At 32.7% G+C, this 13,345-nt stretch overlaps 1 protein-coding gene across 1 annotated transcript; it reads left to right on the forward strand.

Moving 5' to 3' along the window:
• Positions 1-10,189: 10,189 nt before the first annotated feature.
• Positions 10,190-12,948, forward strand: LOC118646366. Its single transcript, XM_036289065.1, has 3 exons — positions 10,190-10,538; positions 10,758-12,171; positions 12,819-12,948. The coding sequence occupies exons 1-3, from the start codon at positions 10,190-10,192 to the stop codon at positions 12,946-12,948; spliced, it is 1,893 nt and encodes a 630-aa protein (XP_036144958.1).
• Positions 12,949-13,345: the final 397 nt, after the last annotated feature.

Raw genomic sequence — 13,345 nt, forward strand, 5'->3', positions numbered from 1 at the left:
CTCTAAACGTAAATTAAAAAATTATTTCAACGAAAAATGTTTAAAATGATCTTTTTTTAGTACTTTGATAAGGTATATGTTAATAACTTGACGTAATGAGTCAATTCTACAGTTTCTACAAATTCAGATTCAGCGACTTCAAAATGACCAGAAAACATTGTTTGCTGCAGCTATGCAATAATAATTCTTTTTGTTGGACTGTGTAATTGTTAATAAATATAATAATTCTAACGACATGTTTTAAGAATATCAGTTTATTCTAGAATGTTTGAAGTATATTAAAAAATTTTTTTGGCTAATCAGATGGAAACATTTAAAATGGGAGCAAATCAAAAAATACATACGGTCAAATTGACCCAGAGTGTTCTTCTTAATTGAAAATAAAGGTGTGTTCTCCGAGGGTTAAATTTTCATTTTTCAAATTTTATATAATTTCTTAGAAAAAATTATATAATAAAAAATTGTTTAAATATATCAAAATATATCATTTATACGTATAGAAATATGTAACAAAATGCTTTTTAATATCTTCATATTTGTTTTAAAAGAAACCTTTTTTTTCTTTTATTGTAATGGGATTAAGCGCATGGTGCATGACATTGCTGACAGATGGACGCGGCAAAATTCTGTTCTCGTAATTAATATTGGTCTAAATATTCTTTTATAATATTTGAGTATTTTAGTTTATATCATATTAATCTAAAAAAATCTGAAAAATATTTACATTTTTGCAAATTATTTCCTTAGTATTTCTAAAAAGTATTTCAAATTCACATACAAATAAAAAAATTTGTAAAGTTTATATAATAAAATTTATAAAAATTCTGAAAAAATTATAAGAATTTTAATAAAAATTTGTACCAGAATACTGTTAATATTTTGTTTACTAAAATGTTATTTACAAGCAATCATCAAAAGAATCTTATATGCATCACACATATATATCGGTATAAATCTTTTTCATTACATGACCAATTTCAAACGTGCTTAAAATAATCAAATACATGTGTCATAATCCAAAACAAAAAGTTATACTACCTTAGTATTGAAGTGTGATCGTACTTTTCTTTTTACAAATATATCAAATTGATTTGTCATAATCTATATAACACAAAATACAATTTAATATTTCAACAATCTTGCAGAAACGTTATAAAATTACTACAGTATTGCTGTTCTGCTGCATAAGTATGCATGTCCATGATTTGTACGCTGTAATTGTGTATATTATATCGTCGCTTCCAAATAAAAAGGCGTTAATTCCGAAGCCGATTGAAAAGGGCGTTAATTCGGAAGTCGATTGAAAAGGACATTAACTCGGAAACCGGTTGGAAAAGGCGTTAACTGGAAAGTTGGTTGAAAAAGGTGTTAATTCCCACGCTAAAATTTTTCGCTTTATTTTAAGTTGGCAACACTGCCGAAATAATTTTGGTGCTTGATTTAAAACATAAACATATTAGAACGAAAATTAATATGCACATATAAGTAGAGCACCAAAGTTATTTTGGCAGTGCTGTCAACTTAAATTGAAGCAAAAAATTTGAGCACGAGTTAACGCCTTTTCTAACCGGCTTCCGAGTTAACGTTTTTTTCAATCGGTTTCCGAGTTAAACGCCCTTCTATTCCGACGATATGTGAATAACAAATACAAGGTTGACTCAGGTTTTTCTTTCATTTTAAGACCTTCACACACACTTTCTGTAAAACAGTAAAGTTTCGACCAATCATATACTCGATTCAGTCGGTTACGGTTATAATCACCTAATTCAATATATCGAAACCTTACTGTTACGTTTTATGGAAAGTATGTAACCAGCTTTAATCTAAAAATTTCAGTCAGGTTATTCAAAACAGCAATCTTTATTTGACGCAACTCTTGTGCCGTTTGCCAGAAATTAGAGGATTAAAGTTGAGTAACGTATCAGTGTGAAATTTCTAATCAAATTAATGCTGAAAATCCATTATAAAAATGCATAATTTTTATATTAAGATAAGAGAAAAAAGCTAAGTCAACACATTCTACTTGTTATTTCTGGAGGATCAAGGTAATTTGATAAAAAATTAGGTTATTTTATAGTCAGACTTCACATTTATTTGTATATAAAGGTGTTTAAATTAAATAATCAATTAGTTTAAATTCCAGGTTTTACTTGGTTGTACGTTATTTTTACATATAATAAAGCTTAATCTTTTACAGAATGTGATGTCAATAATATAATTGAAATGTATCGTAAAATCTTTGATGAAACATCAGGTTGATCAGTTTAAGTATCCTTAGCTTTAAGTGCGTTCTGGTTTTTGCGTAATGATAAAAACTAATGAAGGTATTGTGTACAATATACATTTTTTATTTGTAAATGACATGTGTTAAAACCACTCCTCCGTACATTTTTATGGAAAAATTCTTCCGTCTTTTTTTTGAAAGGTCTGCAGCAATTTATAAAATATCTTAACGTTATTTTTAACATGTACTAGTTAATAATATTTATTACATTCCAAAAAACCTTCCAAAAAATAATTATACTTATAATCGCATATATGTGAAAACTAAAAAATAGCTATCATGATTTATTATATGTAGCATCCTTGACGAGTCCTATGTATTATCTATCTTAATATAGGTGTGTGTGCATGTGTGCGCGTGTGTGCATGCGTGCGTGTGTGCGTACGTGTGATAGGAGAGAAAAGTTTCATACACCATAAAATACAATATGACATTTTAGCAATATTGTAGAAAGTTGCTGCAACATTGCTGAAATGTTTTGTTTACTTCATAAGTAAGAGGAGGAAAAAGAACAAAGAAAGGGGGCAGAAAGGAGAAGGAGAGAAAGAGGGAAAGAGAGAACCGAGGGGTGAGAAGGAGAGAAAGGGAGGGGGATGAAATTCGTAAAATTGAAATTTAGGCTGGTCAATATTAAATAAAAACTAAAATAAACAGATATACGATTATTTATATGAATGATCTCCATTTTGATGTGCACTACGTTTTTTCGGAGAACGTTAATTATCTGATTCTTTATCTCGTTTTCATTGATTCTTGTATCATATATTGACTCGGATAAATTTGATTTTGATAGAATCCGTTAGCTTTATTTCAATTTTATGCGCTGCAACTGTTTATTATGTTGATTTTCGTTAATATACTTTGTACCGATTTTCATATTGTCTTCAGCAATACCAAAAAATGTTGGATTACGTTGGCATTTAACGAGCAAAATCTTATATGCTTTTAAAGAAATATCCAATCTAAATCGTGTAGAAGATTTGATTATTACTATACATATCATAATCCTATATAGTACAATATAAAATTTTAACAATATTGCAGAAATGTTGCAAATTGCAATATTTTTGGAACTTATTGTAGATATTGTACTATGAAAAGATTCATCGAGCCTGTTATAATTTCCAGTTGAACATTCGCACGCTCGCTCAGTGAAACCAAGGATTTAAAATATAAATAATGTTATATACGTAATATTTTTTGTGAAAAAATACGATTTTCTACGATTTTTAACATCTTCCCATACAGCACAGAATACAATATAACATTTCAGCGATATTCCATACAGCATAGAATACAATTGCAGATAATTATAACATTTATAATATTATATATTAATATAACATTTTGATAGTATTGCAGCAACATTACACATTATCAAAATGTTGCACAGTTGCAATATTGCTGGAATGTTCTGTGCATCAATGGGTTAATTGAGTCAAACTAGAAAAGATTTCGACATTATTTCTAATTTTCGTACGAAATATTGAGTATTACATATTGCTAATTAAATTGTATATAATATGTACGCGCGCGCGTGTGTGTGTGTGTGTGTACATATATATCCTTACACACCGTATCCTTATATAATTGGCCCTTCTCATTTTGCAAATTAACAGAAATAGTTCTAATAAAAATAATATGACATTTAATGATTTAAACTAAATTTTATTGTGAGCACAATTGTATTCAGAAAAATTATCTATCTTAAAGAATGGAGAAGCATGTATAACTGTTACAATAATATAAATGTTTTGATATGATACCAATTGTTGCGTTTTTCTAAGGAGTATGTGTGGCATAATAAAATTATTTACAAACACACCTAATAGATAATATGCCTTACTCTATCATAGTTCTTCTATCATAGATCTTTGTGCTGATATTTGATTATGCAATTTTATATACTTTTCAAAATTTATTGAAATGTGCATCAAATAAATTTTTCAATCTTTAAAATTAAAACTATTTAAAAATTATGCAAGAGAGAAAAAGGGAGAGAGAGAATTTTAGAAGAATTAAAGTTCCATGATTCATAATTACTTTTTTATTTTCGGATCTACGGCTAACTTCTGATACTTGTATAGCGATTGACATGTAATACATTGGCCCGTTTGATTATAATATAAATCAATAATAAAAAAAGTTTTACATGTCTCTTCTTATTTTAATATAAATAATTTTATGAGCGATTATTGTGCTTAGTATCCGGGAAAAAGAACTATGATGTTTTTTTTCCAAGATTTCAAATCAATGACTAAGGCTGCACAAAATTCACTACTAGTACTGAAAATCTATAGTATTCGTATATGAACTATAAATTTTTAGTATTGGTAGTGAATTTTAGAACGCATCCTAAAATTTCATATAAAAAAAATATATATAAATTTAGATTTCCCGCCAAAGATTGTCTCTTTCCTGCGCCAACAACTGTATATTGTAACTGCAGAAAAACCAAATTCGGCGTTCAGTAGCAAAGCAGTCATTGTTATCGTCGTAACACGTTATATGTCGAGAGTTTTTTTCTAGAATAAGAATTAAAGAGTGAAAGTAAAATCATATTTTAAACATCAACAATTATTAAAAATCAATGTAACTTACATATCCTTAATTTTTTTATATGTTGCTCTATACTAATGATTTTTAGAATATATTTTTGTTTTTTTAATACTTTGTTTATGTTAAATTTAAACTGAAATAAGGCTGTGTGTTGTAATTCCTTTGCCTAAAAAAATAATTCCTTTGCTTGTTTTTTTAAAGTTAGTTTTTAGTATTTATTCAATTTGTTCTTCCGTGATTCACTTGAGTTAGATATTCAAAATTTTTGTTGTTTCGTATTATGTTAAAAAAATTTGTAATTTAAAAAAAAACGATAATCTCGTTCTGTATAAAAAAATATAGAAATTTTTTTAGCCCATCCTCCAAAATGTAAATCTAGCTAAATCCTAATTGTGCTCATAATATAATAGAATTGACTACAAATTGTTTAATTTTTTTTTTTTGCTAACTTTAGCTCTATTAATTTGCAAAATAAAAAAAGATGGCCATTTATATAGGGATACCTCTATGTGTGTATATGTATATAATTATTTATTATATAATAACACCTCTATAATTTCCAGGCAGTTTAGATTCACCACTGTGAACTATGCTGTATACTTCAAAATAATTTATCAAATCGTTACCAAATGGAGCGATCCTCCGCGGTTAAATAAATACATATAGTAATTGAAAAAGTGACTATTATATTAATTATATTCCATAAAAATCAATTTATTTATAGAAATTTAAAAATTCTATTCCCTTTTTTTGACAGAAACAACTTGTGATTAGTATAACATTTAAAAATTAAGCAACTACATATGTAAATAAATATAAATACGTTTTTATTCTAATAAGTATGATAATATATGTAATTCACTTATATATATTTTGAACAGATTTATCAACTTTTTTGCATAATCTACAGTGCGATTAACACTTTTAATGTTAGTGAAATATGTGATATAATTTTCCATTAAATACCATCGGGCATTAACCCTTTAACGCTCAAATGCACAAAATTTTTTCACAAACTTTGACGGCATAGACTTTGTATAAAACGGACAAATTTTTTATCAAATAGTACTTTTCTAGAGGGTATTGAGTGTGCTCTTTCGAATGCTGCCGCGAAAAATGGAAAAAAATGTCAAGAGCATCAAGATTCTGAGCTTTTTTTTGAGTAAAATTTTTTTAAAAGTGCATTTTTTTTATCGGTTTGGATTAGGATCGGAACTATATAAAGCGTACAATTTTTAGTTGTACTTGAAGACTATTTAAGACAGCACACAACATCCAATGGACGTTTGATTTTGGTTTTTATTTTGTCCAAACGTCCATGGACGTAATACAAATGTTTTAAGAACGTATATTACTGGATATTCAAAATACATTCATATTTGGACGTTTTAAAGATATTCATTTTACGTACTTTTGAAAAAAATTCTTGCCTAAAAAAATTTTTGTGTAAAATAATTGTCAATTCTTTTTGACGTGTAATAAAAATAATAGCATGTATGAAAAAAAAAAACATTTTCTTGAGAATTGGCTCAGATCAAGTCAGTAGTAGAGTATTAAATATTTTTAGTAGTAGAGTATTAAATATTTTGCGTATTTAATATATACAGGGTGTCCCAGAATGAATAATTCTTATTTTACAGAGTGAAAGAGAGTAAAATTTTAAACTAAAAGTTTCTTTACCAATTTTGGCTTAGATTATTATTTACTGAATTATTAATAAATGAAGTCGATCAATCAGACGGCGCGCGGCCGGTGTATGCAGAAGCGTAAAGTGCCATGTGGCTCCACGGGCTCTACGCGCTTATCACATTTCCTTACTTAAAACTTTAGTTTTATTTTTGATATTAATGAATAACCAAATAAATAAATAAATTTAAATTAATAAATAAATAGATAAATAAATAACTAAATAAACTAATAAGTAAATAAATAAAAATAAATACAGTTAGAAATTCTTTTAATTTCTTATTATTTTTTATTTTTAGTTGTTAATTATTTATTTGTGTACTTGTATTTATTTAATTATTTAAAATATTTATTTGATTCAATTACTTAATTCTCATAGTTGACTCAGCAGCGATAGGCAAAATTAATTACGGTGAGTATGTTATACAAAGATATAAAAAAGATTTTTGATAAAAAGTATTAAAATAAATTGTTAGTAAACAATTTGTTTAAATAATTTTTATAGAATTATAGTAGGAATAGAAGGGTGGTTCTGACCCAGGGGATCTCAGTGGGGGTGAGAGGCGGGGGGTATTTGCGGGGAGGGGGGTATGACGTCACGGGGGAGAGGGTATGACGTCACGGGAGTGTGACGTCGCGGGGAGGTATGACGTCGTGGGGAGGGAGGTGGGGCTTATCAGTATAAACATTTTATATAAACTCAGTTGTAACCTGATATAAACAAATACCAGTCGATAACCGCTTATCAGTACAAACTTTTTATGTAAACAACATGCTAGTTGTAACCTGATATAAACAATTACTTCTCGATCGCCGCTTATCAGTATAAACATTTATATAATCTCAGTTGTAATCTGATATAAACAATTACTTAAGACTTTCTAAGTAAAACTATATGCGAGTTGCAACCTGATATAAACAATTAGACCCTGCGGCTAAGGGTAGTAATTAGGTATACAATAGGTAGTAATAGGTAAACAATTTTTATCTATGGGTATGGGTCTTTCTGTCGCTTATCAGTATAAACATTTCTAAGTAAAATAGTATGCAAGTTGCAACCTGATATAAACAATTACAAATTTCTAAGAATATTTATCGCACGGAGCGCCGAATCGTCGGCAGCTGATAAATTTATTCGACAGCTCTTGGAAGCTATAAACAAATAACGCTAACCATATCCGGTAGCTGCTTGTTATAAACGAATTTTTTATCTCACGGAGCGCCGAACCGTCGGCAACTTAAATTTCTAGATAATGAATCGGCAGTGAGCACCGGTAGCTAAAATATTTAAACATTTGATCGACATTTATCGCCCGACAGCTTTAAGCGGCTAGCTATGCATAACTATAAACAAATGCATAAGACAAAGGGCTAAGAGTAAAATATAATTGATCTGGAAGAGCACGGTGCCACAGTAAGCGTGAAGTCTTCAATCGAGCGAATCAAAGTCTTGTGAATTAATTTCTAAGTATCGTGAAATTTATAACTTGAAGAATGGCTAATCAGTTAAATAAAGTGGAAATTATAGATATCGCGGACGATATAGAAATTGTGAATATCGCGGACGACGAAGAATTTGTGGATATCGTAGACGATACAGAAATTGTGGATATCGCGGACGATATAGAAATTGTGAATATCGCGGACGATAAAGAAGATATTGATATCGCAGGCAGTGATTACAAAAATTCCAACGATGAAGACATGATAGTTGATGATTTCGAAAATTTCTACGAGGATGATGAAGACAGCTTAGTATCCGATGCTAGTCATTCTACGGGCTATTCCATTGACGTTGTCGATCGTGTGGAAAAATGTGTTTCACACGAAGATTTTCTCAACTTGAACGAGCGTTCCGAACATTGCGCAATATTTTTCTTTTATTCTACGGGTGGTGCTCTAGCTCTCTGTGCCGAGTGTATGATTGACATGTGGGACATTAGAGAAGGGATGAGTGCTGTTAGGGAGCATCAAACGAATCGTTTAGAAAATTTGGAACATCGGGCTTGCTCGAATTGCCGTCAATCCATGTACGTGATAATTCCGCGCAACATGTGCCCAGTGTGCAGCTTGTAAAGACTTTAAATACATAACCGTACAACATGGATGAGGAGGACATTGAAGATATCAAATATGTTCTTAACAATAAACGAATATCACCAGTACAATTTATACGCGATCGAGAACTTGGTATACGTGGAACGCTTGAACGCGTTGCGATACATAGAGTGTGTATAAAGAATGAATCTATTTATCCCTGGCCTTATCACGTAAGACAGGAAATATATACCATAATATTGAATCAGTGTCCGAATGATCAAATCGCTAAAAAGATGCTACGTGCATACGATACTATGTACATTAAAATTCCTGCTGGTATTGGAAGGTATATCAAATTGTTGATAAATAATATGGTTAAAGTGTTCTTAAAAAATTCTAAAATAAATATGCTGCACATGTACAACGATTTTTTTAATGCATGCAATCGTTATGCTTATAAAGACGATGAGAATAATGATAATTTTGAGCATATGATGAGAGCGTGTGTTTTCATTCTGCGTGAAAAAGAATGCAAGAAAATGCATGATTGACTATGAAGTGCAAGATTCGGTGCGACACTGCAAATCATGTAGACGTGTCACGTGCAAGTGCTCCGTTGAAGAATGTAACGTGATTTAAAAAGTGCGAAAAGACGCTAAAACATAGAACAATTCGATTTAGAGGAACGCGAGCTCTTGGAGCAAGCGAACAGAGTCGCTACTTTGGGCGAGTGACACAACTGTGTAAAAGTAAACACCGCGTTCAACGGTGTATTTGTGACTGATGAAAAAAGTGCTAATAAGAGTATCACCACAAAAAATTGTGAACTCTTTCAAATGTTGGATTTAAACCAATGGTACGAGCGGTGTGTCATCGAGCCCACGTTAGCGTCACTTGAAGAGTTTCAAGAACGTGATAGCGGGTGGGCGCTTTCACGAATTCTCAATTTAACTGTAAACGTGAACAAGTATAATCCTCTACACGCGGGATGTTACGTAACATTGCCGCAAGAAATAATATTGAAAAAAGCAATTGTGAACGTTAAATCGAAGGACAATGCGTGCTTTGCATGGTCAGTGGTCGCCGCTCTATATCCTACAAAGAAACGTAGTGAAAGAGTGTCATTGTACCCTCACTATACGACAGTCTTAAAGTTCGACGACATCAAGTTTCCCGTTATATTAAAAGACATTGGGAAATTTGAGAGACTCAACGATGTGTCGGTCAACGTGTACGGGATCGAAGAGGATAAAATTTTTCTACTACGTGGGTCACTTCACATGGATCAAAAATCTGTCCCGCCTGGTGGGATCGCAATTGAGCAAACACGTGTGCAAAAAATTTGCGATCGGTAAGTAATAATTCTTAATAAATGTGTTTATAAATTGTTTCAAATAACAGTAAAAAAAATAAATTTTTTCCTTTGTTATTTGCAAATGCCTACATTACTTCAGTTCCAATGAAAAGTTACAATCGCACAATGTGGACTGCCAAAAGTTGAATGACTGTGCTGTCGAACTACCAGATGAAAAAGATAAGTGGCTGAGCTTCCGTAACATACACAACAAGAAATGAGTGCCCTTCGTCGTATACGCCGATCTCGAATGTGTGCTGCGGAAGATGCAACCTGACACGGAGTCGACGACATACGCCTACCAACAACACGAGGTATATAGCATAGCGTATTATGTGCGATGTTCGTACGACGATACGTTATCCGTGTATCGGTTTCGTCGCGATCCCGATTGCGTGTTGTGGTTCGCTAAACAACTCGAAGATTTAGCACATAACGTTAAGATTCGTTTATGCGCCAATGTCCCCATGGGGATGTTATCGAAAGAACAATTAGAGGCATACCGTAGCGCGACACATTGTCATATTTGCGAAAAACCGTTTGCGCCGGATGATAAGCGGGTGCGCGATCATTGCCATCTGACCGGTCGTTACCGCGGTCCCGCGCATTCGCTTTGTAACTTATATTATCAAAATGTGTTGTACATACCGGTAGTCTTCCATAATTTATCCGGATACGATTCACATTTTATTATCAAGGAAATAGCCACAGCGTTCAAAGGAAAAATTGATTTATTACCCATCACGAAAGAAAAGTATATTTCTTTTACAAAGCATGTCATAAGTACCGCCGATAAATTAGACGCACATAATCACATAAAGTTACGATTTATAGATTCATATAAATTTTTAAATACTAGTCTCGAAAAATTAGCATCATTTCTGGGTAAAGAAAATCTAAAAATTGTACGTTCCGAATTTTCACACTTATCCGACGCAGAATTTGATTTATTGACACGAAAAGGCGTATTTCCATACGAGTACATTGACCGCGTCGAAAAATTGGAAGACACATGTTTACCACCACTCGAATCCTTTTATAGTTCTCTGACCTCCAATACAGTATCCGAGAGCGATTACGCACACGCCGTCAACGTCTGGCATCGGTTCTCAATTCAAACGTTGGGTGAATACAGCGATCTATATCTGAAAACGGATGTCTTGTTGTTAGCTGACATTTTTGAAAATTTCCGTGATAAATGTTTAGAAAGTTACGGTCTCGATCTCGCGCATTATTACACTCTCCCCGGATACACGTGGGATGCTATGTTAAAATATACCGATATTACTTTTGAATTGCTTACGGACATAGACATGATAATGTTTATCGAACGCAGTGTACACGGTGGTCTGAGTCAATGTTCAGGCAGATACGCACAGGCTAACAACAAATACATGCAGACATACGACCCATCGAAACCATCGTCGTATCTTATGTACTTTGACATTAATAATTTGTACGGCTGGGCGATGTGTCAGCCGTTACCCTACACTGAATTTCAATGGGTCGAGGACGTTTCAAATTTCGACGTGAACGCTATCGCTCCGGATTCACCCACGGGATACATTCTCGAGGTCGATCTCGAGTATCCTCGAGACCTTCACGATCGGCACACTGACCTACCTTTATGCCCGACGCGCGATAAACTGCCCGGCAAGCGAGAATGTAAACTTCTCGCCACGCTCTACGATAAAAAGCGTTACATCATACATTACCAAAACCTACAGCAGTGTACGCGTCACGGTCTTCGTATCGCGAAGATACACCGCGTATTAAAATTCGCGCAATCTCCATGGCTATGTAAATACATAGAATTAAACACGCAATTCCGAACTCGCGCCAAAAATGATTTTGAAAAAAACTTGTATAAATTAATGAATAACGCGGTATTCGGGAAAACCATGGAGAATGTACGTAATCACGTTGACGTTAAATTATTGACGAAATGGAAAGGTCGGTATGGTGTAGAGGCAATGATCGCGAAACCGAATTTTCATAGTCGTAGCATTTTTTCAGAGAATCTTATTGCCGTCGAACTAAAAAAACTCAAGGTGAAATTCAACAAACCGATTTACGTAGGCATGTGCATTTTAGATATTTTTAAGACGTGTCTGTACGAATTTCATCACGAGTACATGCTACCTCTGTATCGCGACAAATGTAAAGTCATGCACACTGACACCGACAGTCTCGTATACCATGTCGAGTGTGATGATGTTTATGAGACGATAAAACGTGATATCGCTAGGTTCGACACGAGCGATTATCCGGTCGACAACATGTACGGTATGCCTCTTAAAAATAAAAAAATACCGGGTCCAATGAAAGACGAGAACAATGGTGCGATAATGACCGAGTTTGTCGGACTTAGAGCAAAAATGTACGCGTTGAAGGTGGATGGGAAAAAAGACACCAAAAAAGCAAAAGGTGTCAAGAATAACGTAATAGTGCGAGCCATAACGTTCGAAGATTACACCCACTGTTTGAGAGATGAGATCGAGATGACGCGTCGCCAGTCGTGTATACGATCCAAGTTACACGAAGTATACGGTGGTCGAAACGAAAATTGCTCTAAGTCCGTACGACGACAAGAGATATCTCGTACCCGATCGAAACGTTACCGTGGGGACATTATCGGATACCCTTATAATATATAGTTGTATATATTTTATCTTTTGCGCATGATGTACTTTTAATTTACCATGTATTTTATATTTTACATATATTTATTAATTTTACATCTAGCGTTTCATATATTTTATAGTTTATATTTTTTATTTTTTACATTTTACACTTATTTTATAATTTTACATTTAGCGCTTCATGTATTTTATATTATACACATATATTACATTTTATGTATTTTTTATGAACTTTTTGTTGGGGAAAACACAGGAAGAAACACCGTTTTGTTAAGAAAGATTTTATTGGATATATACTGCTCACACCCGCACATGCTAGTGTCGCCATAGATCTAGTAGTAGTTAGGTGCTCCCCCGAAAACCACGGAAGAGCCGCAACATAGATTAGAAACACAGTGTGTACAGATAAAAACTAACGGAATGAACAAACTTAGAAACAAATACGCAAATCTCCACATTTCCCCACCTGCGTAGAGTTTTTATAATTTTGTAAACTAATTAGTACAGGTTTAATTCTTTACTACTCCATACGAGTTTTTCTTTGGTCACGGCTTTAGTAAGAAAATCCGCTTTCATAAAATCAGTATTAACATAATATATATGTACACGTCTCTCAGCAACCTCATCTTTGATAAATTGAACTTTTAGCAAAACATGTCGTAATTTACGTGACGACCTCGCTTCTTTGAGTACATCAATGGCCGATTGACTATCGCTAGCAATGAGTACAAGTAACTTATACATAATTTCAAAACCAAGTTCGGATAACAAGCCAATTAG

Source organism: Monomorium pharaonis, chromosome 6, assembly GCF_013373865.1.
Source record: "Monomorium pharaonis isolate MP-MQ-018 chromosome 6, ASM1337386v2, whole genome shotgun sequence".
Lineage (NCBI taxonomy): Eukaryota > Metazoa > Arthropoda > Insecta > Hymenoptera > Formicidae > Monomorium > Monomorium pharaonis.

Coding starts and splice junctions, on each gene's coding strand:
- LOC118646366 (XM_036289065.1), top strand. CDS start 10,190: ATGCAACCTGACACGGAGTCGACGACATACGCCTACCAACAACACGAG. Junction 10,539..10,757: donor CGGTCCCGCGCATTCGCTTT/GTAACTTATATT, acceptor TACGATTTATAG/ATTCATATAAATTTTTAAAT. Junction 12,172..12,818: donor ATAAAACGTGATATCGCTAG/GTTCGACACGAG, acceptor GGGAAAACACAG/GAAGAAACACCGTTTTGTTA.